Source organism: Bufo gargarizans, unplaced genomic scaffold (genome assembly GCF_014858855.1).
Source record: "Bufo gargarizans isolate SCDJY-AF-19 unplaced genomic scaffold, ASM1485885v1 original_scaffold_924_pilon, whole genome shotgun sequence".
Taxonomy (NCBI): Eukaryota; Metazoa; Chordata; class Amphibia; order Anura; family Bufonidae; genus Bufo; species Bufo gargarizans.
In genome coordinates this window covers 19,522-46,745 of record NW_025334758.1, presented here as the reverse complement: position 1 = coordinate 46,745, position 27,224 = coordinate 19,522, and the positions used below count along the sequence as shown (strand labels likewise).

Below are 27,224 nucleotides of genomic sequence, written 5' to 3'. Positions count from 1 at the left end.
TTCTAAAGTGAATAACCCTAATTTTGATAATCTTTCAGGGTCCTGTAGTTGCCCCATTCCAGTTATTACCTTAGTTGCCCTCCTCTGGACCCTCTCCAGCTCTGCTATGTCTGCCTTGTTTACAGGAGCCCAGAACTGTACACAGTCCTCCATCTGTGGTCTGACTAGCGATTTGTAAAGTGGCAGGACTATGTTCTCATCACGGGCATCTATGCCCCTTCTGATGCAACCCATTATCTTATTGGCCTTGGCAGCAGCTGCCTGACACTGGTTTTTGCAGCTTAGTTTGCTGTTTATTAAAATTCCTAGATCCTTTTCCATGTCAGTGTTACCGAGTGTTTTACCATTTAGTATGTACGGGTGACTTGCATTTTTCCTTCCCATGTGCATAACTTTACATTTATCAGTGTTAAACCCCATCTGCCACTTATCTGCCCAAGCCTCCAATCTATCCAGATCCCTCTGTAGTAGTATACTGTCCTCTGTAGTATAATATACAGTATACTGTCCTCTGTAGTGTATATACAGTATACTGTCCTCATCAGTGTAAATTACTTTACACAGTTTAGTGTCAAGGTGCCCCCCAGAGAGCAGCCCCCCCCCACATACAAGGTGGCCCGCCCAGAGAGCAGCCCCCCCCACATACAAGGTGGCCCGCCCAGAGAGCAGCCCCCCACATACAAGGTGGCCCCCCAAAGAGCAGCCCCCCACATACAAGGTGCCCCCCCGAGAGCAGCCCCCCCACATACAAGGTGGCCCCCCCAGAGAGCAGCCCCCCCACATACAAGGTGGCCCCCCGAAGAGCAGACCCCACATACAAGGTGCCCCCCCGAAGAGCAGACCCCACATACAAGGTGCCCCCCCAGAGAGCAGCCCCCCATAGAGAATCACTCTGCACCCCCCAGAGAGCAGCCCCCCCACATACAAGGTGGCCCCCCAGAGAGCAGCCCCCCCCACATACAAGGTGGCCCCCCACATACAGAATCACTCTGCACCCCCCACATACAAGGTGCTATATCATCTGGACTGTGGATCTGCGCTTGCGCAGCACCCCACCCCCCTCCTCCAGCTGATCGTCACTTCCACGTCTCCTCTCCTGCACTGGTCACATGATGGTGACATCATCGCAGGTCTTTCCCAACCACTGCCTGGTGTGCTGGTCACATGACCTGTGACGTCACAGAATCGGGGCAATAAATATTGCATTTTGTTTGGCTGTTAACCCTTGCTTTGTTACTGGAAAAATGGATTAAAATGGAAAACTTGCCAAAAAATTTAAATTTAAATACAATGTGCCCCCCCCCCACATACAGCATCACTCTGCACCCCCCAGAGAGCAGCCCCCCACATACAAGGTGGCCCTCCCAGAGAGAAGCCCCCCCCATACAAGGTGGCCCCCCTGAGAGCAGCCCCCACATACAGAATCACTCTGCACCCCCCCAGAGAGCAGCCCCCCACATACAAGGTGGCCCTCCCAGAGAGAAGCCCCCCCATACAAGGTGGCCCCCCTGAGAGCAGCCCCCACATACAGAATCACTCTGCACCCCCCCCCCCCAGAGAGCAGCCCCCCACATACAAGGTGGCCCTCCCAGAGAAGCCCCCCATACAAGGTGGCCCCCCAGAGAGCAGCCCCCCACATACATGGTGGCCCTCCCAGAGAGAAGCCCCCCCATACAAGGTGGCCCCCCTGAGAGCAGCCCCCACATACAGAATCACTCTGCAGCCCCCCCCAGAGAGCAGCCCCCCACATACAAGGTGGCCCTCCCAGAGAGAAGCCCCCCCCATACAAGGTGGCCTCCCAGAGAGCAGCCCCCCACATACAAGGTGGCCCTCCCAGAGAGAAGCCCCCCCATACAAGGTGGCCCCCCTGAGAGCAGCCCCCACATACAGAATCACTCTGCACCCCCCCCCCAGAGAGCAGCCCCCCCACATACAAGGTGGCCCCCCCTGAGAGCAGCCCCCACATACAGAATCACTCTGCACCCCCAGAGAGCAGCCCCCCCACATACAAGGTGGCCCCCCAGAGAGTAGCCCCCCACATACAGAATCACTCTGCACCCCCAGAGAGCAGCCCCCCCACATACAAGGTGGTCCCCCAGAGAGAAGCCCCCCCACATACAGAATCACTCTGCACCCCCCAGAGAGCAGCCCCCCACATACAAGGTGCCCCCCCCAGAGAGCAGCCCCCCCACATACAGAATCACTCTGCACCCCCCCCCAGAGAGCAGCCCCCCCACATACAAGGTGGCCCCCCCTGAGAGCAGCCCCCACATACAGAATCACTCTGCACCCCCCAGAGAGCAGCCCCCCCACATACAAGGTGGCCCCCCAGAGAGTAGCCCCCCACATACAGAATCACTCTGCACCCCCAGAGAGCAGCCCCCCCACATACAAGGTGGTCCCCCAGAGAGAAGCCCCCCCACATACAGAATCACTCTGCACCCCCCAGAGAGCAGCCCCCCACATACAAGGTGGCCCCCCCAGAGAGCAGCCCCCCCCAAAGAGCAGCCCCCCACATACAAGGTGCCCCCCAGCGAGCAGCCCCCCCCCACATACAAGGTGCCCCCCAGCGAGCAGCCCCCCCCCCCCACATACAAGGTGCTATATCATCTGGACTGTGGATTTGCGCTTGCGCAGCACCCCACCCCCTCCTCCAGCTGATTCTCGTCACTTCCACGTCTCCTCTCCTGCTCTGGTCACATGATGGTGACATCATCGCAGGTCTTTCCCAACCACTGCCTGGTGTGCTGGTCACATGACCTGTGACGTCACCACAGGTCCTTCAGCTCTATTCACTTGTGGTGCTGTCAATAGAGTTGTATCCTGCAGGCAGGACATCAGGGGCCCAGGCCACGAATGTTTGAAGGTGAGATGCTCTGCAGCGGGGGGAGCTATTATGTGGTGAGAAATGCTCTGCAATGTTGTGCCCTCACGTGCTCTCCTCTGATTGGTGGATGTGTTGTCCTCATCAGCCAATAGCAGAGCACTTCCTGATCGGACTCCCTGCAGTCTCCGCCCATTTATGGCCCCGCCCACCCAGTAAAGATGAGCAACCAGGAAGAGAGAAGAGGAAGAGCAAGTAAGGACTTATATATGTACTGCTATATACCCCTGTATACTGCTCCGTACTGCTATATACCCCTGTATACTGCTCCGTACTGCTATATACCCCTGTATACTGCTCCATACTGCTATATACCCATGTATACTGCTCCATACTGCTATATACCCCTGTATACTGCTCCGTACTGCTATTTACCCCTGTATACTGCACCGTACTGCTCTATACCCCTGTATACTGCTCCATACTGCTATATACCCCTGTATACTGCTCCGTACTGCTATATACCCCTGTATACTGCTCCATACTGCTATATACCCATGTATACTGCTCCATACTGCTATATACCCCTGTATACTGCTCCGTACTGCTATTTACCCCTGTATACTGCACCGTACTGCTCTATACCCCTGTATACTGCTCCATACTGCTATATACCCCTGTATACTGCTCCGTACTGCTATATACCCCTGTATACTGCTCCATACTGCTATATACCCCTGTATACTGCTCCGTACTGCTATATACCCCTGTATACTGCTCCGTACTGCTATATACCCCTGTATACTGCTCTGTACTGCTATATACCCCCTGTATACTGCTCCGTACCCCTGTATACTGCTCCGTACTGCTATATACCCCTGTATACTGCTCCGTACCCCTGTATACTGCTCCGTACTGCTATATACCCCTGTATACTGCTCCGTACTGCTATATACCCCTGTATACTGCTCCGTACCGCTATATACCCCTGTATACTGCTCCGTACCGCTATATACCCCTGTATACTGCTCCGTACCGCTATATACCCCTGTATACTGCTCCGTACCGCTATATACCCCTGTATACTGCTCCGTACCGCTATATACCCCTGTATACTGCTCCGTACCGCTATATACCCCTGTATACTGCTCCGTACCGCTATATACCCCTGTATACTGCTCCGTACCGCTATATACCCCTGTATACTGCTCCGTACCGCTATATACCCCTGTATACTGCTCCGTACCGCTATATACCCCTGTATACTGCTCCGTACCGCTATATACCCCTGTATACTGCTCCGTACCGCTATATACCCCTGTATACTGCTCCGTACCGCTATATACCCCTGTATACTGCTCCGTACCGCTATATACCCCTGTATACTGCTCCGTACCGCTATATACCCCTGTATACTGCTCCGTACCGCTCTATACCCCCTGTATACTGCACCGTACCGCTATATACCCCCTGTATACTGCACCGTACCGCTATATACCCCCTGTATACTGCACCGTAACCGCTATATACCCCCTGTATACTGCACCGTACCGCTATATACCCCCTGTATACTGCTCTGTACCGCTATATACCCCTGTATACTGCTCTGTACCGCTATATACCCCCTGTATACTGCTCCGTGCCGCTATATACCCCCTGTATACTGCTCCGTGCCGCTATATACCCCCTGTATACTGCACCGTTCCGCTATATACCCCCTGTATACTGCACCGTACCGCTATATACCCCCTGTATACTGCTCCGTACCGCTATATACCCCTGTATACTGCTCCGTACCGCTATATACCCCCTGTATACTGCACCTTACCGCTATATACCCCCTGTATACTGCTCTGTACTGCTATATACCCCTGTATACTGCTCTGTACCGCTATATACCCCTGTATACTGCTCTGTACCGCTATATACCCCTGTATACTGCTCCGTAACGCTATATCCCCCCTGTATACCGCTCCGTACCGCTATATCCCCCATGTATACCGCTCCGTACCGCTATATCCCCCCTGTATACCGCTCCGTACCGCTATATCCCCCCTGTATACCGCTCCGTACCGCTATATCCCCCCTGTATACCGCTCCGTACCGCTATATTCCCCCTGTATACCGCTCCGTACCGCTATATCCCCCTGTATACCGCTCCGTACCGCTATATCCCCCTGTATACCGCTCCGTACCCTCCTAAACTGACCTGTGATCTACTGCCTGTAGGTGAGCTGTAATACCTGTATACTGCTTCGTACCGCTATATACCCCTGTATACCGCTTCGTACCGCTATATCCCCCTGTATACTGCTCTGTACCGCTATATCCCCCTGTATACTGCTCCGTACCGCTATATCCCCCCTGTATACCGCTCCGTACCGCTATATCCCCCCTGTATACCGCTCCGTACCGCTATATCCCCCCTGTATACCGCTCCGTACCGCTATATCCCCCCTGTATACCGCTCCGTACCGCTATATACACCCTGTATACCGCGCCGTACCGCTATATCCCCCTGTATACTGCTCTGTACCGCTATATCCCCCCTGTATACCGCTCCGTACCGCTATATCCCCCTGTATACCGCTCCGTACCCTCCTAAACTGACCTGTGATCTACTGCCTGTAGGTGAGCTGTAATACCTGTATACTGCTTCGTACCGCTATATCCCCCCTGTATACTGCTCTGTACCGCTATATCCCCCCTGTATACTGCTCCGTACCGCTATATCCCCCCTGTATACTGCTCCGTACCGATATATCCCCCCTGTATACTGCTCCGTACCGCTATATCCCCCTGTATACCGCTTGTGATGGTAGTAGAAAATATCCCCGTCAAGCATTCCCTTCTTCCCATAAAAGAAAGTCACCCAATATTCCACGAGTAGGAATATCCCTGGAATCGCCGAGTAATCCACACATGAGTCAAAACTTATTGCTGGAAACACGAGACTCTCTTTACTGGCGCACAGAACTCACACTTTATGCAGCATAAAACCCCTCCTCTGGGCCAGACTAGATAATGGAGTGGTAACAATACACACAGCTCAATTGTCTGCTGGCCAGAACATTTACAACTTTTAACACTTTTCAGAAAAGTACTTTCCATCCCACATACAAACATAATTTCATCCTCCCTGTTCGGTACCTGAATACATTCATTCTTGACATTGGGAACCGAACAATATAGACCTTAAAATAGCAGGGAGAGAATTAAACTGAAGCATATAGGCAATTGCATCAAAATCCTTCACACCGCTCCGTACCGCTATATCCCCCTGTATACCGCGCCGTACCCTCCTATACTGACCTGTGATCTTCTGCCTGTAGGTGAGCTGTAATACCTGTATAATGCTCCCTACCGCTATATCCCCCTGTATACTGCTCCCTACCGCTATATACCCCCTGTATACTGCTCCCTACCGCTATATACCCCCTGTATACTGCTCCATACCGCTATATACCCCCTGTATACTGCTCCCTACCGCTATATACCCCCTGTATACTGCTCCATACCGCTATATACCCCCTGTATACTGCTCCGTACCGCTATATACCCCTGTATACTGCTCCGTACCGCTATATCCCCCTGTGTACTGCTCCGTACCGCTATATCCCCCTGTGTACTGCTCCGTACCGCTATATCCCCCTGTATACCGCGCCGTACCCTCCTATACTGACCTGTGATCTTCTGCCTGTAGGTGAGCTGTAATACCTGTATAATGCTCCGTACTGCTATATCCCCCTGTATACTGCTCCCTACCGCTATATACCCCCTGTATACTGCTCCCTACCTCTATATACCCCCTGTATACTGCTCCATACCGCTATATACCCCCTGTATACTGCTCCGTACCGCTATATACCCCCTGTATACTGCGCCGTACCGCTATATACCCCCTGTGTACCGCTCCGTACCGCTATATCCCCCTGTGTACTGCTCCGTACCGCTATATCCCCCCTGTATACCGCTCCGTACCCTCCTATACTGACCTGTGATCTTCTGCCTGTAGGTGAGCTGTAATACCTGTATACTGCTCCGTACCTCTATATACCCCTGTATACTGCTCCGTACCGCTATATCCCCCCTGTATACTGCTCCGTACCGCTATATACCTCTGTATACTGCTCTGTACCGCTATATCCCCCCTGTACACTGCTCCGTACCGCTATATCCCCCTGTATACCGCTCCGTACCCTCCTATACTGACCTGTGATCTTCTGCCTGTAGGTGAGCTGTAATACCTGTATAATGCTCCCGCTTCTTACTGACGTCTCTCTTGCAGCGGTGCGCGGTGCGGGCTGATATCGGGCACACATGGAGGTGGGGGACGCCCTGAAGCTGGTGGGGGAGATGGGCAGGTACCAGGTCTTCCTGTGCTTCCTGCTGGCCGTCATATTACAGGTGAGAGGAGCCCCCCGGCCGTTCTGTGGGGGGGCACCGGCCCCACTAACCCCTGTTTCTTCTCTCAGCTGTATGTGGCCATGGAGGTGGTCCTGATCGCCATCCTGGGGGTCACCCCCCCATATCACTGGGTGGAGGACGACCCGGGACACAACTCCAGCCGGACTCACGGACACCCGCAGTTTGAGGGGAACTTCACATCCATCAGCTCTGAGGTGAGTCGGGGGCTACCTGGGGGCGGGGCGGGGACTACCTGTGCGGCCTTCTCACATCCGTGTGTGACTGCAGGTGTCAGAGCTGTGTCCGTGTCTCCCCCTCAGTGGTCTCTAGTGGACGCTCAGGCCTACAAGGTCCACGCCGCCAGCTCCGTCTACTTCGGGGGGGTCCTCGTCGGAGTCGTCTTGTTCGGACAGTTATCGGACCGGTTTGGCAGGAAGCGGATGTACGTGACGGGTGAGTGGGGCCGATGGGGTGTGCAGAGCTATGCCACCACTCAGCCCTGTGACTCCAGTCACATCCAGAGCTGTTACATCACATCTTATACTCCAGTCACATCCAGAGCTGTGACATCACGTCTTATACTCCAGTCACATCCAGAGCTGTGACATCACGTCTTATACTCCAGTCACATCCAGAGCTGTGACATCATGTCTTATACTCCAGTCACATCCAGAGCTGTGACATTACGTCTTATACTCCAGTCACTTCCAGAGCTGTTACATCACGTCTTATACTCCAGTCACTTCCAGAGCTGCGTTGTGTTGTCATGTGACATCTCTTGCAGGTCTGGCGCTGGACCTGGTCTTCTCCCTGCTGAACGCCCTGTCGCCCTCTTTCTCCGTCTTCCTCGTCACCCGCTTCCTGGTGGGAGTGTTGAATGGCGGGATGTCGCTGGTCGCCTTCGTGCTGCTCAATGAATGCATCGGTGCCACCTACTGGGCGCTCGCGGGTAATGTCACATGACTGCTCATGTCCGCCCTGTCTGTGTGGGTGAGCTGACCTCTGCCCCTCTGCCCCCCAGGCTCTCTCGGCAGTCTGTGTTTTGCGCTGGGCATCGCGCAGTTCGCGCTCCTCGGGTACTTTGTGCGCCGGTGGCGGCTCCTGGCCCTGCTGGTGAATGTACAGGGACTGGCCATCCTCCTGCTATCACTGTGAGTACACGCCCCCTGTGGGTAGGCTTCGTGTGTGTGCGGAGCGCTCAGTGGTGTGTGTGTGTGTGTGCGGAGCGCTCAGTGGTGTGTGTGTGTGTGTGCGGAGCGCTCAGTGGTGTGTGTGTGTGTGTGCGGAGCGCTCAGTGGTGTGTGTGTGTGTGTGTGTGCGGAGCGCTCAGTGGTGTGTGTGTGTGTGTGCGGAGCGCTCAGTGGTGTGTGTGTGTGTGTGCGGAGCGCTCAGTGGTGTGTGTGTGTGTGTGCGGAGCGCTCAGTGGTGTGTGTGTGTGTGTGCGGAGCGCTCAGTGGTGTGTGTGTGTGTGTGTGTGTGCGGAGCGCTCAGTGGTGTGTGTGTGTGTGTGTGCGGAGCGCTCAGTGGTGTGTGTGTGTGTGTGCGGAGCGCTCAGTGGTGTGTGTGTGCGGAGCGCTCAGTGGTGTGTGTGTGCGGAGCGCTCAGTGGTGTGTGTGTGCTCGGAGCGCTCATTGGTGTGTGTGCTCGGAGCGCTCAGTGGTGTGTGTGTGTGTGTGTGTGCGGAGCGCTCAGTGGTGTGTGTGTGTGTGTGGAGCGCTCAGTGCTGGGTGTGTGTGCGGAGCGCTCAGTGGTGTGTGTGTGTGTGTGTGTGGAGCGCTCAGTGCTGGGTGTGTGTGCGGAGCGCTCAGTGCTGGGTGTGTGTGTGTGCTCTCGGAGCGCTCAGTGGTGTGTGTGTGTGCGGAGCGCTCAGTGCTGGGTGTGTGTGTGTGTGTGTATATATAGCTGTCATGCCCTGCTCAGGTTATGTGCGGAGGTCTTCCAGGTTAGCAGCACGTGTGTAGCCTTTTGTGTTGGAGCCGTGCTGTATCCGCCTCCCTTCAGGTGCACTGGGTGGGGTCGTTGGTTTGAGAAGGAAGAAAGGAAGGCTCAGTAAAAGATAAGTTGGTTTTGTTTTCTTGTGGTTGTCTGTCTAGGCTGTTAGAGAGACGCCTGCACCCTTCAGGTCCTGAGGGAGCAGGCTGCCTCTTTCACCATCTTAGGGAATCTTCAGCCTAGGCACGAGGACACGTTCATTCCCACCTTCAGGGTCTGACCGTGGGCATAGAAGTCTAGGGAGAGCTGGTAGGGATTTGTCAGGAGGTGACCTCTATCCCCAGCTTCTTGCCTAGATACTTGTTTGTTTATATCCTGTGTGTGTGTGCGCGGAGCGCTCAGTGCTGCCTCTGTGTGTGTGCGCGGAGCGCTCAGTGCTGCCTCTGTGTGTGTGCGCGGAGCGCTCAGTGCTGCCTCTGTGTGTGTGCGCGGAGCGCTCAGTGCTGCCTCTGTGTGTGTGTGTGCGCGGAGCGCTCAGTGCTGCCTCTGTGTGTGTGTGCGCGCGGAGCGCTCAGTGCTGCCTCTGTGTGTGTGTGCGCGGAGCGCTCAGTGCTGCCTCTGTGTGTGTGTGCGCGGAGCGCTCAGTGCTGCCTCTGTGTGTGTGTGCGCGGAGGGCTCAGTGCTGCCTCTGTGTGTGTGTGCGCGGAGCGCTCAGTGCTGCCTCTGTGTGTGTGTGTGCGCGTAGCGCTCAGTGCTGCCTCTGTGTGTGTGTGCACGGAGCGCTCAGTGCTGCTTCTGTGTGTGTGCGCGGAGCGCTCAGTGCTGCCTCTGTGTGTGTGTGTGCGCGCGGAGCGCTCAGTGCTGCCTCTGTGTGTGTGTGCACGGAGCGCTCAGTGCTGCCTCTGTGTGTGTGTGTGCACGGAGCGCTCAGTGCTGCCTCTGTGTGTGTGTGTGCACGGAGCGCTCAGTGCTGCCTCTGTGTGTGTGTGTGCACGGAGCGCTCAGTGCTGCCTCTGTGTGTGTGCGTGGAGCGCTCAGTGCTGCCTCTGTGTGTGTGCGTGGAGCGCTCAGTGCTGCCTCTCTGTGTGTGTGTGTGTGTGGAGCGCTCAGTGCTGCCTCTGTGTGTGTGTGTGTGTGTGCGCGGAGTGCTCAGTGCTGCCTCTGTGTGTGTGTGCACGGAGCGCTCAGTGCTGCCTCTGTGTGTGTGTGTGTGTGTGTGTGTGTGTGTGCGCGGAGCGCTCAGTGCTGCCTCTGTGTGTGTGTGTGCGCGGAGCGCTCAGTGCTGCCTCTGTGTGTGTGTGCGCGCGGAGCGCTCAGTGCTGCCTCTGTGTGTGTGTGTGTGTGCGCGGAGCGCTCAGTGCTGCCTGTGTGTGTGTGCGCGGAGCGCTCAGTGCTGCCTCTGTGTGTGTGCGCGCGGAGCGCTCAGTGCTGCCTCTGTGTGTGTGTGTGTGTGTGTGTGTGTGTGCGCGGAGCGCTCAGTGCTGCCTCTGTGTGTGTGCGTGGAGCGCTCAGGGCTGCCTCTGTGTGTGTGCGTGGAGCGCTCAGTGCTGCCTCTGTGTGTGTGCGTGGAGCGCTCAGTGCTGCCTCTGTGTGTGTGCGCACGGAGCGCTCAGTGCTGCCTCTGTGTGTGTGCGTGGAGCGCTCAGTGCTGCCTCTGTGTGTGTGCGCGGAGCGCTCAGTGCTGCCTCTGTGTGTGTGCGCGGAGCGCTCAGTGCTGCCTCTGTGTGTGTGCGCGGAGCGCTCAGTGCTGCCTCTGTGTGTGTGCGCGGAGCGCTCAGTGCTGCCTCTGTGTGTGTGTGTGCGTGGAGCGCTCAGTGCTGCCTCTGTGTGTGTGCGGAGCGCTCAGTGCTGCCTCTGTGTGTGTGCGCGGAGCGCTCAGTGCTGCCTCTGTGTGTGTGTGTGTGTGCGCGGAGCGCTCAGTGCTGCCTCTGTGTGTGTGTGCGCGGAGCGCTCAGTGCTGCCTCTGTGTGTGTGCGCGGAGCGCTCAGTGCTGCCTCTGTGTGTGTGTGTGTGTGTGCGCGGAGCGCTCAGTGCTGCCTCTGTGTGTGTGCACGGAGCGCTCAGTGCTGCCTCTGTGTGTGTGTGTGTGCGGAGCGCTCAGTGCTGCCTCTGTGTGTGTGCGCGGAGCGCTCAGTGCTGCCTCTGTGTGTGTGTGTGTGTGCGCGGAGCGCTCAGTGCTGCCTCTGTGTGTGTGTGCGCGGAGCGCTCAGTGCTGCCTCTGTGTGTGTGCGCGCGGAGCGCTCAGTGCTGCCTCTGTGTGTGTGTGTGTGTGTGTGTGCGCGGAGCGCTCAGTGCTGCCTCTGTGTGTGTGCGTGGAGCGCTCAGGGCTGCCTCTGTGTGTGTGCACGGAGCGCTCAGTGCTGCCTCTGTGTGTGTGCGTGGAGCGCTCAGTGCTGCCTCTGTGTGTGTGTGCACGGAGCGCTCAGTGCTGCCTCTGTGTGTGTGCGTGGAGCGCTCAGGGCTGCCTCTGTGTGTGTGCACGGAGCGCTCAGTGCTGCCTCTGTGTGTGTGTGCGTGGAGCGCTCAGTGCTGCCTCTGTGTGTGTGTGCGCGGAGCGCTCAGTGCTGCCTCTGTGTGTGTGCGTGGAGCGCTCAGTGCTGGCTCTGTGTGTGTGCGTGGAGCGCTCAGTGCTGCCTCTGTGTGTGTGCGCGGAGCGCTCAGTGCTGCCTCTGTGTGTGTGCGTGGAGCGCTCAGTGCTGCCTCTGTGTGTGTGCGCGGAGCGCTCAGTGCTGCCTCTGTGTGTGTGCGCGGAGCGCTCAGTGCTGCCTCTGTGTGTGTGCGCGGAGCGCTCAGTGCTGCCTCTGTGTGTGTGCGCGGAGCGCTCAGTGCTGCCTCTGTGTGTGCGGAGCGCTCAGTGCTGGCTCTGTGTGTGTGCGCGGAGCGCTCAGTGCTGGCTCTGTGTGTGTGCGCGGAGCGCTCAGTGCTGCCTCTGTGTGTGTGCGCGGAGCGCTCAGTGCTGCCTCTGTGTGTGTGCGCGGAGCGCTCAGTGCTGCCTCTGTGTGTGCGGAGCGCTCAGTGCTGGCTCTGTGTGTGTGCACGGAGCGCTCAGTGCTGCCTCTGTGTGTGTGCGTGGAGCGCTCAGTGCTGCCTCTGTGTGTGTGTGCGCGGAGCGCTCAGTGCTGCCTCTGTGTGTGTGCGTGGAGCGCTCAGTGCTGGCTCTGTGTGTGTGCGTGGAGCGCTCAGTGCTGCCTCTGTGTGTGTGCGCGGAGCGCTCACGGTTTGTGGTCTGCAGGTGGACCCCGGAGTCCCCGCGCTGGCTGTACTCTCAGGGCCGCCTCCGTGAAGCTCAGGACGTGCTGCTCTTCCTGGGACGCTGGAACCGTCGCCCGCTGAAGCCGTTCTCGCTGACCCCCCAGCAGAAGGACTCCGCCCCGCGGACCAACATCCTCAGCATCTGTGGCAGTGCCGTGCTGCGCCGCCGTACGCTGCTCATGATGTGGGCGTGGTAAGTGTGCGGCTCTATAGGGCGGGGGTGTACGCCAAGAGCCCCCCATAACTCTTCTGTCTCAGGTTTGTCTGCAGCCTGGTGTACTACGGACTGACGCTCAGCACCGGGGACCTGGGGGGCAACGTCTACCTCAACCTGGCGCTCTCCGGCCTCGCCGAGCTACCCGCGTATCCAATCTGCATCTATCTCATCAATCACCGGAAGTAAGTGGCAGGGGGGCTCCAGGGGGGGATGAGGAGTATCCACCTCATGTATCTAATCAATCACTGGAGGAGGGGGGGCTCCAGGGGGGGATGAGGAGTATCCACATTATGTATCTAATCAATCACTGGAGGAGGGGGGGCTCCAGGGGGGGATGAGGCGTATCCACCTCATGTATCTAATCAATCACTGGAGGAGGGGGGGCTCCAGGGGGGGATGAGGAGTATCCACCTCATGTATCTAATCAATAACTGGAGGAGGGGGGGCTCCAGGGGGATGAGGCGTATCCACCTCATGTATCTAATCAATCACTGGAGGAGGGGGGGCTCCAGGGGGGATGAGGCGTATCCACCTCATGTATCTAATCAATCACTGGAGGAGGGGGGGCTCCAGGGGGGGGTGAGGCGTATCCACCTCATGTATCTAATCAATCACTGGAGGAGGGGGGGCTCCAGGGGGGGATGAGGAGTATCCACCTCATGTATCTAATCAATCACTGGAGGAGGGGGGGCTCCAGGGGGGGATGAGGCGTATCCACCTCATGTATCTAATCCATCACTGGAGGAGGGGGGGCTCCAGGGGGGGATGAGGCGTATCCACCTCATGTATCTAATCAATCACTGGAGGAGGGGGGGCGAGGCGTATCCACCTCATGTATCTAATCAATCACTGGAGAAGGGGGGGCTCCAGGGGGGGATGAGGCGTATCCACCTCATGTATCTAATCAATCACTGCGGGTGGGTGCTGAATACTGGGAGGGGGGGGGGGGAATGAGACGTATCTAACCAATCACTGCGGGTGGATGCTGAATACTGGGGGGCTGGGGGGGAGGATGAGGCGTATCCACTGCATGTATCTGACAAATTATGGGGGAGAGGATGAGGTGTATCCACCTCATGTATTGAATCAATCACTGGAGGAGGGGGGGCTCCAGGGGGGGATGAGGCATATCCACTGCATGTATCTAATCAATCACTATGGGTGGGTGCTGAATACGGGGGGGGGGGTGCTCATTGATATATTGGCCTCTGTAATGTTGCGCTGAGGGTTCGTTGCTTTGTGTTTTCCAGCTTTGGTCGGAGAAGATCTCTTTGTGGTTTCCTGAGTTTTGCTGGAGCCGCTTGTCTCATCATTATGGCCGTACCGGAGCAGAAAGGTACCGGGGCCACACACCCTGTCCTCGGGGGGCCACACCCTGTTCTGCATGCCTCCCACCGTAACCCTGTATGTATGTGTGTGTATGTATATATATATAATCCCCCGCTCTCCTCTGTATACTGTGTGTATGTGTGTGTATGTGTATATATATATATATATATATATATATATATATATATATATATATACAGTACAGACCAAAAGTTTGGACGCACCTTCTCATTCAAAGAGTTTTCTTTATTTTCATGACTATGACAATTGTAGATTCGCACTGAAGGCATCAAAACTATGAATTATCACATGTGGAATTATATACATAACAAAAAAGTGTGAGACAACTGAACATATGTCATATTCTAGGTCCTTCACAGTAGCCACCTTTTGCTTTGATTACTGCTTTGCACACTCTTGGCATTCTCTTGATGAGCTTCCAGAGGTAGTCCCCTGAAATGGTCTTCCAACAGTCTTGAAGGAGTTCCCAGAGATGCTTAGCACTTGTTGGCCCTTTTGCCTTCACTCTGCGGTCCAGCTCACCCCAAACCATCTCGATTGGGTTCAGGTCCGGTGACTGTGGAGGCCAGGTCATCTGGCGCAGCACCCCATCACTCTCCTTCATGGTCATATAGCCCTTACACAGCCTGGAGGTGTGTTTGGGGTCATTGTCCTGTTGAAAAATAAGTGATGGTCCAACTAAACGCAAACCGGATGGAATAGCATGCCGCTGCAAGATGCTGTGGTAGCCATGCTGGTTCAGTATGCCTTCAATTTTGAATAAAGCCCCAACAATGTCACCAGCAAAGCCCCCCCACACCATCACACCTCCTCCTCCATGCTTCACGGTGGGAACCAGGCATGTAGAGTCCATCCGTTCACCTTTTCTGCCTCACACAAAGACACGGTGGTTGGAACCAAAGATCTCAGATTTGGACTCATCAGACCAAAGCACAGATTTCCACTGGTCTAATGTCCATTCCTTGTGTTCTTTAGCCCAAACAAGTCTCTTCTGCTTGTTGCCCGTCCTTAGCAGTGGTTTCCTAGCAGATCTTCTACCATGAAGGCCTGATTCACACAGTCTCCTCTTAGCAGTTGTTCTAGAGATGTGTCTGCTGCTAGAACTCTGGGTGGCATTGACCTGGTCTCTAATCTGAGCTGCTGTTAACCTGCGATTTCTGAGGCTGGTGACTCGGATGAACTTCTCCTCTGCAGCAGAGGTGACTCTTGGTCTTCCTTTCCTGGGGCGGTCCGCATGTGAGACAGTTTCTTTGTAGCGCTTGATGGCTTTTGTGACTGCACTTGGGGACACTTTCAAAGTTTTCCCAATTTTTCGGACTGACTGACCTTCATTTCTTAAAGTAATGATGGCCACTCGTTTTTCTTTACTTAGCTGCTTTTTTCTTGCCATAATACAAATTCTAACAGTCTATTCAGTAGGACTATCAGCTGTGCATCCACCTGACTTCTCCACAACGCAACTGATGGTCCCAACCCCATTTATAAGGCAAGAAATCCCACTTATTAAACCTGACAGGGCACACCTGTGAAGTGAAGACCATTTCAGGTGACTACCTCTGGAAGCTCATCAAGAGAATGCCAAGAGTGTGCAAAGCAGCAATCAAAGCAAAAGGTGGCTACTGTGAAGAACCTAGAATATGACATATTTTCAGTTGTTTCACACTTGTTTGTTATGTATATAATTCCACATGTGATAATTCATAGTTTTGATGCCTTCAGTGCGAATCTACAATTGTCATAGTCATGAAAATAAAGAAAACTCTTTGAATGAGAAGGTGTGTCCAAACTTTTGGACTGTACTGTATATCCCCCGCTCTCCTTTGTGTATTTAACCCCGCTGTCCTCTGTATCCTATATATATATATATATATATATATATATATATATATATACAGGGAGTGCAGAATTATTAGGCAAATGAGTATTTTGCCCACATCATCCTCTTTCTGCATGGTGTCTTACTCCAAGCTGTATAGGCTCGAAAGCCTACTACCAATTAAGCATATTAGGTGATGTGCATCTCTGTAATGAGAAGGGCTGTGGTCTAATGACATCAACACCCTATATCAGGTGTGCATAATTATTAGGCAACTTCCTTTCCTTTGGCAAAATGGGTCAAAAGAAGGACTTGACAGGCTCAGAAAAGTCAAAAATAGTGAGATATCTTGCAGAGGGATGCAGCACTCTTAAAATTGCAAAGCTTCTGAAGCGTGATCATCGAACAATCAAGCGTTTCATTCAAAATAGTCAACAGGGTCGCAAGAAGCGTGTGGAAAAACCAAGGCGCAAAATAACTGCCCATGAACTGAGAAAAGTCAAGCGTGCAGCTGCCAAGATGCCACTTGCCACCAGTTTGGCCATATTTCAGAGCTGCAACATCACTGGAGTGCCCAAAAGCACAAGGTGTGCAATACTCAGAGACATGGCCAAGGTAAGAAAGGCTGAAAGACGACCACCACTGAACAAGACACACAAGCTGAAACGTCAAGACTGGGCCAAGAAATATCTCAAGACTGATTTTTCTAAGGTTTTATGGACTGATGAAATGAGAGTGAGTCTTGATGGGCCAGATGGATGGGCCCGTGGCTGGATTGGTAAAGGGCAGAGAGCTCCAGTCCGACTCAGACGCCAGCAAGGTGGAGGTGGAGTACTGGTTTGGGCTGGTATCATCAAAGATGAGCTTGTGGGGCCTTTTCGGGTTGAGGATGGAGTCAAGCTCAACTCCCAGTCCTACTGCCAGTTTCTGGAAGACACCTTCTTCAAGCAGTGGTACAGGAAGAAGTCTGCATCCTTCAAGAAAAACATGATTTTCATGCAGGACAATGCTCCATCACACGCGTCCAAGTACTCCACAGCGTGGCTGGCAAGAAAGGGTATAAAAGAAGAAAATCTAATGACATGGCCTCCTTGTTCACCTGATCTGAACCCCATTGAGAACCTGTGGTCCATCATCAAATGTGAGATTTACAAGGAGGGAAAACAGTACACCTCTCTGAACAGTGTCTGGGAGGCTGTGGTTGCTGCTGCACGCAATGTTGATGGTGAACAGATCAAAACACTGACAGAATCCATGGATGGCAGGCTTTTGAGTGTCCTTGCAAAGAAAGGTGGCTATATTGGTCACTGATTTGTTTTTGTTTTGTTTTTGAATGTCAGAAATGTATATTTGTGAATGTTGAGATGTTATATTGGTTTCACTGGTAAAAATAAATAATTGAAATGGGTATATATTTGTTTTTTGTTAAGTTGCCTAATAATTATGCACAGTAGTAGTCACCTGCACACACAGATATCCCCCTAAAATAGCTAAAACTAAAAACAAACTAAAAACTACTTCCAAAAATATTCAGCTTTGATATTAATGAGTTTTTTGGGTTCATTGAGAACATGGTTGTTGTTCAATAATAAAATTAATCCTCAAAAATACAACTTGCCTAATAATTCTGCACTCCCTGTATATATATCCCTCGCTCTCCTCCGTATCCTGTATATATATCCCCCGCTCTCCTCTGTATCCTGTATATATATCCCCCGCTCTCCTCTGTATCCTGTATATATATCCCCCGCTCTCCTCTGTATCCTGTGTATATATATCCCCCGCTCTCCTCTGTATCCTGTATATATATCCCCCGCTCTCCTCTGTATCCTGTATATATATCCCCCGCTCTCCTCTGTATCCTGTATATATATCCCCCGCTCTCCTCTGTATCCTGTATATATATCCCCCGCTCTCCTCTGTATCCTGTGTGTATATATATATATATATATATCCCCCGCTCTCCTCTGTATCCTGTGTATATATATCCCCCGCTCTCCTCTGTATCCTGTATATATATCCCCCGCTCTCCTCTGTATCCTGTATATATATCCCCCGCTCTCCTCTGTATCCTGTATATAGATCACCCGCTCTCCTCTGTATCCTGTATACATATCCCCCGCCCTCCTCTGTATCCTGTATATATATCTCCCGCTCTCCTCTGTATCCTGTATATATATCCCCCGCTCTCCTCTGTATCCTGTATATAGATCACCCGCTCTCCTCTGTATCCTGTATACATATCCCCCGCCCTCCTCTGTATCCTGTATATAGATCACCCGCTCTCCTCTGTATCCTGTATACATATCCCCCGCCCTCCTCTGTATCCTGTATATATATCCCCCGCTCTCCTCTGTATCCTGTATATATATCCCCCACTCTCCTCTGTATCCTGTATATATATCCCCCGCTCTCCTCTGTATCCTGTATATATCCCCCGCTCTCCTCTGTATCCTGTATATAGATCACCCGCTCTCCTCTGTATCCTGTATATATATCCCCCGCTCTCCTCTGTATCCTGTATATATATCCCCCGCTCTCCTCTGTATCCTGTATATAGATCACCCGCTCTCCTCTGTATCCTGTATACATATCCCCCGCCCTCCTCTGTATCCTGTATATATATATATCCCCTCGCTCTCCTCTGTATCCTGTATACATATCCCCCGCCCTCCTCTGTATCCTGTATATATATATATCCCCCGCTCTCCTCTGTATCCTGTATACATATCCCCCGCCCTCCTCTGTATACGCTCTCCTTCGTGTATTAACCCCCGCTCTCCTTCGTGTATTTACCCCCGCTCTCCTCTGTATACGCTCTCCTTCGTGTATTAACCCCCGCTCTCCTTCGTGTATTAACCCCCGCTCTCCTTCGTGTATTTACCCCCGCTCTCCTTCGTGTATTTACCCCCGCTCTCCTTCGTGTATTAACCCCCGCTCTCCTTCGTGTATTAACCCCCGCTCTCCTCTGTATACGCTCTCCTTCGTGTATTAACCCCCGCTCTCCTTCGTGTATTAACCCCCGCTCTCCTTCGTGTATTAACCCCCGCTCTCCTTCGTGTATTTACCCCCGCTCTCCTTCGTGTATTTACCCCCGCTCTCCTTCGTGTATTAACCCCCGCTCTCCTTCGTGTATTTACCCCCGCTCTCCTCTGTATACGCTCTCCTTCGTGTATTAACCCCCGCTCTCCCCTCCAGGTCCGCTGCGCTGGTTGAACAGTCAGTCGCTCTCTCTGGTGGGGAAGCTTTGTATCAGTGCCGCCTTTAACATCGTCTACATATACACGTCGGAGCTGTATCCCACCACTGTCAGGTACGGTCCTGACTCCCGGGGCATCATGGGGGATGGTTATAATGGTGTCTGTAATAACATCCGCTATTTGCAGGAGTCTGGGGATGGGCGTCTGCTCCATGTTCTCTCGCTTTGGAGGGATCATCGCTCCATTCATCCCAGGCCTGGTACGTGAGAGACTTACACACATGTCGCTCCCCCCTCCCCCCCATACTCCTCTGTCCTGACGCCCATTGTAGGTTATAAGACTATAACAGTCACCGATAACCCCCGAGTGATGGGCATCATGTATAGCCCCTGAGATGATACTACTCATGCAGGCTGGCTTTCTCTCATGTCAGTTCTAGCCGTGTGTAGCTGTGTCTGATGTCTGTCTCTGTCCGCAGCGCTCTGTCCACGCGTCTCTCCCATACGTGGTGTTCGGTTGCTCAGGGGTGACCTCCGGCCTCCTCTGCCTCCTGTTACCGGAGACGCTGAACTGTCCGCTGCCGGAGACTCTGAGTGATCTGCAGGTGACCACGTACCGCCGCCTGGAGGAGGAGTCAAGTCTACTGGAGGAGGACACGCATCAGGTCAGAGATTACTATGTCATGTGACCTGGATGTTATACACTGTGGTAATGGTAGACTGCACGGCTAGAGGCTGGATGTTATACACTGTGGTAATGGGAGACTGCATGGCTAGAGGCTGGATGTTATACACTGTGGTAATGGTAGACTGCACGGCTAGAGGCTGGATGTTATACACTGTGGTAATGGTAGACTGCATGGCTAGAGGCTGGATGTTATACACTGTGGTAATGGTAGACTGCATGGCTAGAGGCTGGATGTTATACACTGTGGTAATGGTAGACTGCACGGCTAGAGGCTGGATGTTATACACTGTGGTAATGGTAGACTGCACGGCTAGAGGCTGGATGTTATACACTGTGGTAATGGTAGACTGCATGGCTAGAGGCTGGATGTTATACACTGTGGTAATGGTAGACTGCACGGCTAGAGGCTGGATGTTATACACTGTGGTAATGGTAGACTGCATGGCTAGAGGCTGGATGTTATACACTGTGGTAATGGTAGACTGCACGGCTAGAGGCTGGATGTTATACACTGTGGTAATGGTAGACTGCACGGCTAGAGGCTGGATGTTATACACTGTGGTAATGGTAGACTGCATGGCTAGAGGCTGGATGTTATACACTGTGGTAATGGTAGACTGCACGGCTAGAGGCTGGATGTTATACACTGTGGTAATGGCAGACTGCACGGCTAGAGGCTGGATGTTATACACTGTGGTAATGGTAGACTGCATGGCTAGAGGCTGGATGTTATACACTGTGGTAATGGTAGACTGCATGGCTAGAGGCGGGAGGTTATACACTGTGGTAATGGTAGACTGCACGGCTAGAGGCTGGATGTTATATACTGTGGTAATGGTAGACTGCATGGCCGGGAGATAGATGTTATACACTGTGGTAATGGTAGACTGCACAGCTAGAGGCTGGATGTTATACACTGTGGTAATGGTAGACTGCATGGCTAGAGGCTGGATGTTATACACTGTGGTAATGGTAGACTGCACGGCTAGAGGCTGGATGTTATACACTGTGGTCATGGTAGACTGCATGGCTAGAGGCTGGATGTTATACACTGTGGTCATGGTAGACTGCACGGCTAGAGGCTGGATGTTATACACTGTGGTAATGGCAGACTGCACGGCTAGAGGCTGGATGTTATACACTGTGGTAATGGTAGACTGCACGGCTAGAGGCTGGATGTTATACACTGTGGTAATGGCAGACTGCATGGCTAGAGGCTGGATGTTATACACCTGTGGTAATGGTAGACTGCACGGCTAGAGGCTGGATGTTATACACTGTGGTAATGGCAGACTGCAAGGCTAGAGGCTGGATGTTATACACTGTGGTAATGGCAGACTGCATGGCTAGAGGCTGGATGTTATACACCTGTGGTAATGGTAGACTGCACGGCTAGAGGCTGGATGTTATACACCTGTGGTAATGGTAGACTGCACGGCTAGAGGCTGGATGTTATACACTGGTAATGGCAGACTGCACGGCTAGAGGCTGGATGTTATACACTGTGGTAATGGCAGACTGCATGGCTAGAGGCTGGATGTTATACACTGTGGTAATGGCAGACTGCACGGCAAGAGGCTGGATGTTATACACTGTGGTAATGGTAGACTGCACGGCTAGAGGCTGGATGTTATACACTGTGGTAATGGTAGACTGCACGGCTAGAGGCTGGATGTTATACACTGTGGTAATGGTAGACTGCACGGCTAGAGGCTGGATGTTATACACTGTGGTAATGGGAGACTGCACGGCTAGAGGCTGGATGTTATACACTGTAGTAATGGTAGACTGCACGGCTAGAGGCTGGATGTTATACACTGTGGTAATGGTAGACTGCACGGCTAGAGGCTGGATGTTATACACTGTAGTAATGGTAGACTGCACGGCTAGAGGCTGGATGTTATACACTGTGGTAATGGTAGACTGCACGGCTAGAGGCTGGATGTTATACACTGTGGTAATGGCAGACTGCACGGCTAGAGGCTGGATGTTATACACTGTGGTAATGGTGTGGAATAATAGAGTCAGTGATGAGGATTTGCTGCCTGATACTGGACTCCATGTGGTGTACATTGTATTACATTAATATACTTCATGTGACCGTCTCCTATTTTCGGGGCATTGCTCCCTGGGATCTTCTCGTACTTAGGAGTATAATATTATGTAGTTGTCAGCCCCCGCCGCCCTCAGGCCCCGATCTTTAGATGACTGTTCTCAGTGATGGCTGTCCCTGGCAGTACTCAGGAGGTGTGTGCCCACTGCCGATATTGTGCAGGACGGAGATCAGATTCCCTCAGCCGCCAGTACTCTAGATGTTGCTGTGTCCTCGCTTTTTGAATCCTAAGGATTGATGTAAGTATTGGTGGAATTCCGAAAATGCTGATCACTGTGCTGTCTCTTCAGGGTGTGTCGGAGAGAGTCGCAGAGATCTCCAGTGAGGAGGAAGAACTCTGAGCGCACGTCTCTGGACCCCTCTGACGGGTCCGTCTGTGCATCCGCTAGGACGTACCAAAGACAACTGGAAACCCCTGGATCCACACACCGTGCAGACCCCTTGGGTTCCTGCTCCTCTGGATCCCCGCACCCTCCTCACCGGACCCAGCATGGGGGCCATCATTTCTCTTCTGTCCCCTCAGATTGGGGCAGAACCAGGACCTGATGAGCGGGGCAGGACCTGATGAGCGGGGCAGGACCTGATGAGCGGGGCAGGACCTGATGAGCGGGGCAGGACCTGATGAGCGGGGCAGGACCTGATGAGCGGGGCAGGACCTGATGAGCGGGGCAGGGCCTGATGAGCGGTGCAGGGCCTGATGAGCGGTGCAGGGCACTGCTGTTCCCACACAGGTCATGTGACTGGACAGTGGCGTTCTCGATATAAGGACTGTTACTTTTCTATTTATTTTGTGTAAAATGCTTCAAAGTTTATAAATATATAAAGCGATCTCCTAGATTGTAAGTTCTTGTGATGAGGTCCTCACTCCTCTTGTGTCTCTATCTCTTCATAGAATGTGAGCTCTTGTGATCAGGTCCTCACTCCTCTTGTGTCTCCTCCATCTCCTCATAGATGGTAAGCTCTTGTGATCAGGTCCCTCACTCCTCTTGTGTCTCCTCCATCTCCTCATAGATTGTAAGCTCTTGTGATCAGGTCCTCACTCCTCTTGTGTTTCCTCCATCTCCTCATAGATTGTAAGCTCTTGTGATCAGGTCCCTCACTCCTCTTGTGTCTCCTCCATCTCCTCATAGATTGTAAGCTCTTGTGATCAGGTCCCTCACTCCTCTTGTGTCTCCTCCATCTCCTCATAGATTGTAAGCTCTTGTGATCAGGTCCCTCACTCCTCTTGTGTCTCCTCCATCTCCTCATAGATTGTAAGCTCTTGTGATCAGGTCCTCACTCCTCTTGTGTCTCCTCCATCTCCTCATAGATTGTAAGCTCTTGTGATCAGGTCCTCACTCCTCTTGTGTCTCCTCCATCTCCTCATAGATTGTAAGCTCTTGGGCTGTGATCGGCAGATTATCGGTCACTGCCGCTGTGGTGTAGTCCGCCACGTGGCAGGCCGGCTCCGCCAGTGACCGATTACGCGCTTCTGTGTACGGCTGTGGCGCTTCTACACTTATTTTTTTTTTTTTGGTGTTTTTGAGTCACACGATGCATTACTTTTTTATTTTTTTATTTTTACTTTTTCCTATGGAGAAGTCTGCAGAAAAAACCTCTAAAAAAAACCTGTGCCATTTATAAAGAACCCCAGGAAAGTCTTCAACGCAGCGTCTTATAATTTCCGTTCTCCAACATGTGACGTCTTTTGTGGGGTTCTTGGAGCAGAATCTCCACCTGCATCCTCCCGTGCACAGCGTTCCTCAAGTATCTGTATAAAGAAAAACTCACGGCACTCAGGAGTCTGATCAGCGCAACGTAGGCTCTTTATTCCATCCCAATGGTATATATTAGTACGGCCAACGTTTCGGTCCGGCCCGGACCTTGATCACGTCCAGCTGAGCAAAGATATGTGGTATGGTGGATGGCGTGGCCGGAAGTCCAGCTTCTGCCATCTGCTCCCAGTCTCCACGTTCTGGAGTGAGGAGATGAAGAACTGCCACCACTAGAGGGGTCTGGAGAGGGGACGTACGAAGGAGATGGGGGAGGCTTGGAGGGGGACAGAGGAGTCTGGAGGGAGAGGTGTTTAGTGGGCAGTGGCGGACTTGCCATAGACCATAATACTCGGGTCCACCCAAGTCCTCCCTGATGGCCCAGTACATGACTGATACTCTCAGCACTCACAGGTCGCCTCCTGTACTCAACTACATCCCCATCCTTGGGGTTCTTCCACATGAGCGCGTGCGGTCCGGAAATCAGGCTCCGTGTGTGCGCGAAACCCTCCGTTTTGGACACCGCTCGTCTTGCAGGAGCGCACGGTATTATAATGCTGTGTGTCTCTGCCTGACTTCACTGCTAGAGAATGATGGTGACAGCTTTACGTCAGGCAGAGACATATATATATATATATATATATATATATATAGTATAATACCGTGCGCGGGTCTCCCTCACTCACGGAGCCTGATTTCCGGACTGCACCTGCTCCTGTAACAGAGCCCTTAGAATGGAGATGCAGTTGAATGCGGTGGCACAGATGGCAGTGTTTTGTGCTGCCCCGTGGTATTTGGCAGTGCTGGGGCGGTATTTTGCTCTGTACTGCGGTACTTCTCTTGTCCCCGCCTCACTTTCTGTTTGGACCGCCTACAACATGGGGCCACTTTCAGGTTTTTGTTTTGTCCAGGGCCACTTAGTTCCCAGTCCTCTTCTGGTAAGGGGGGGCAGAGGACTCTGTAGACAGACAGATGGTTCTTGAGGGGCCTGTTACCTCCTCGCCATGAGGAGCACATAGGAGCTTGGCTAAACAGCATGGGGTGGCAGCAATCTTCTCGGGGAGGTCGGATCCTGCTATTGGTTATGTGGGCAGACATGTCCGTGACATATGGTCACATAGGGGGGGTTGTACTGATCAGACAGCGGGGAGACTTTCTGGACTCTGATACAGAAGAATAAAATGGAGACATCACTAGACCAGAGGCCGATGACCGCCCAAGGCATCTCATGGGGCATTTCCCTGTATAGGAGGACAGTGCAGGTGGAGTGCTACTTATTGGTACTGTTTCCCATGTGCTCAGTCTCATGGATATAGACATCTCACAGGGCAGTGCAGGTGGAGTGGTACTCATTACCTCAGACACGATACTGAGGTAATGAGAATCCTTGCTATGAGTTTGAGGAAGGTCGTCTCATGCCTAATTCATCTCGCCAGAAGTATGCCAGGAAAGACGACCGCTACGTCTTGTGGGAAGCCGCATCCTAGCTGCCGTGTATGCGGAACCATTATAGTCCCATATCCCGTATATATCATAAATGTGGTGAAACTTCCAAATTTCATCTTTACCCATAAGTTACTTTTTATACGGTTACAGCATTTATTTACAATAGACCGTTACCACGATGAAGAGTAAATGGCGCCATAATATGCAAAGCTTCTAGGTGACTTCCTGTCCGTCCCACCGGCCCCTGGCAAGTGTCGTCACATGGATGGTATATTAACCATCTGGACCGAGTCTGAGCAACCACTAAAGACTCTCCATGAACATTTCAATCAGGTTCATCCACCATCAACTTAACACTCAACTGCTCCTTCACTGAAATAAACTTCAGACGCCATCATCAAGCTACAAAACATAGACATTCCTGTTCCAGAAGACATTGACCGCCCGGTGGGAATACTGCATAATCTATAGTCAAGTTGTCAGATACAACCATACCTGTATATGTTTTAACCCCACTGAAAGGGACACACTGCCTCAGAAAGACGTTTCTCAGGGCTTCCATCCATGAACACCTGATTAGAGCCACCATGATACCAAGAAATGAGAGTCTACAATGCAGGTCAAAAGAAGAAGCCATCAGGGGCCTCTTGTCACCTACAGTCCACATCTGGAGAAGCTCAGGAGAGCCTTCCAGACATTACTTCCACTATTACAAAAGGATGACCATTTAAAATCAGTATTTTCCAGACCCTCATCTTCTGTGCTATAGGCAGCCCTCTAATCTGAGAAACATCAGTGTCAGGAGCTCCCTGCCATCTCCAACAAGAACATTTCCCCACAGCCAAAGAAAGATGTGAAACCTCTAAATACAAGGTACCTGTCCCTTCACTGCATCAAACATGGTCTACTTGAAGCAGGGTGAAACGTACGTCGAGTTTGGTCATGTCCTGGGACATTGATTGGGTCTGTATCCACTTTGGATATGCCGCCATGATTCGTGCATAGATCTGCTTAATGGTAACTTGTATAAGTCAGCCTAAAAATACGTGGAGCAGAGAGTATGGTTCCTGCCTCAGAGAGGTGTGTGGTCATACCTGTTACCCTAGTCCTGTGAGAGCGGTGAGTGGTCACACCTGTTGCCCTAGTCCTGTGAGAGCGGTGAGTGGTCACACCTGTTGCCTTAGTCCTGTGAGAGCGGTGAGTGGTCACACCTGTTGCTTTAGTCCTGTGAGAGCGGTGAGTGGTCACCCCTGTTGCTTTAGTCCTGTGAGAGCGGTGAGTGGTCACACCTGTTGCCTTAGTCCTGTGAGAGCGGTGAGTGGTCACCCCTGTTGCTTTAGTCCTGTGAGAGCGGTGAGTGGTCACACCTGTTGCTTTAGTCCTGTGAGAGCGGTGAGTGGTCACACCTGTTGCCCTAGTCCTGTGAGAGCGGTGAGTGGTCACACCTGTTGCCTTAGTCCTGTGTGAGCGGTGAGTGGTCACCCCTGTTACCCTAGCCCTGTGAGAGCGGTGAGTGGTCACACCTGTTACTTTAGTCCTGTGATAGCGGTGAGTGGTCACACCTGTTGCTTTAGTCCTGTGAGAGCGGTGAGTGGTCACTCCTGTTGCTTTAGTTCTCTGAGAGCGGTGAGTGGTCACCCCTGTTACCCAACTCCTGTGAGAGCGGTGAGTGGTCACACCTGTTGCTTTAGTCCTGTGAGAGCGCGGAGTGGTCACCCCTGTTGCTTTAGTCCTGTGAGAGCGGTGAGTGGTCACACCTGTTACCCTAGTCCTGTGAGAGTGGTGAGTGGTCACCCCTGTTACCCTAGTCCTGTGAGAGCGCGGAGTGGTCACACCTGTTGCTTTAGTTCTCTGAGAGCGGCGAGTGGTCACCCCTGTTACCCTAGTCCTGTGAGAGCGGTGAGTGGTCACACCTGTTGCCTTAGTCCTGTGAGAGCGGTGAGTGGTCACACCTGTTGCCTTAGTCCTGTGAGAGCGGTGAGTGGTCACACCTGTTGCCTTAGTCCTGTGAGAGCGGTGAGTGGTCACACCTGTTGCCTTAGTCCTGTGAGAGCGGTGAGTGGTCACACCTGTTGCCTTAGTCCTGTGAGAGCGGTGAGTGGTCACCCCTGTTGCTTTAGTCCTGTGAGAGCGGTGAGTGGTCACCCCTGTTGCTTTAGTCCTGTGAGAGCGGTGAGTGGTCACACCTGTTGCTTTAGTCCTGTGAGAGCGGTGAGTGGTCACACCTGT

At 52.8% G+C, this 27,224-nt stretch overlaps 1 protein-coding gene across 1 annotated transcript; it reads left to right on the top strand.

Moving 5' to 3' along the window:
• Nucleotides 1-2,851: 2,851 nt before the first annotated feature.
• On the top strand, nucleotides 2,852-22,635 carry SLC22A15 (solute carrier family 22 member 15). The gene is made up of 14 exons (XM_044275164.1): nucleotides 2,852-2,866; nucleotides 2,973-3,079; nucleotides 7,113-7,231; nucleotides 7,300-7,446; nucleotides 7,552-7,684; nucleotides 8,016-8,180; nucleotides 8,253-8,382; nucleotides 12,396-12,608; nucleotides 12,674-12,814; nucleotides 13,883-13,968; nucleotides 18,997-19,111; nucleotides 19,185-19,257; nucleotides 19,477-19,662; nucleotides 22,089-22,635. The coding sequence occupies exons 3-14, from the start codon at nucleotides 7,145-7,147 to the stop codon at nucleotides 22,137-22,139; spliced, it is 1,527 nt and encodes a 508-aa protein (XP_044131099.1). The 5' UTR covers nucleotides 2,852-2,866; nucleotides 2,973-3,079; nucleotides 7,113-7,144; the 3' UTR covers nucleotides 22,140-22,635.
• Nucleotides 22,636-27,224: the final 4,589 nt, after the last annotated feature.

Coding starts and splice junctions, on each gene's coding strand:
- SLC22A15 (XM_044275164.1), top strand. CDS start 7,145: ATGGAGGTGGGGGACGCCCTGAAGCTGGTGGGGGAGATGGGCAGGTAC. Junction 7,447..7,551: donor TCACATCCATCAGCTCTGAG/GTGAGTCGGGGG, acceptor TCTCCCCCTCAG/TGGTCTCTAGTGGACGCTCA. Junction 12,609..12,673: donor CTGCTCATGATGTGGGCGTG/GTAAGTGTGCGG, acceptor CTTCTGTCTCAG/GTTTGTCTGCAGCCTGGTGT.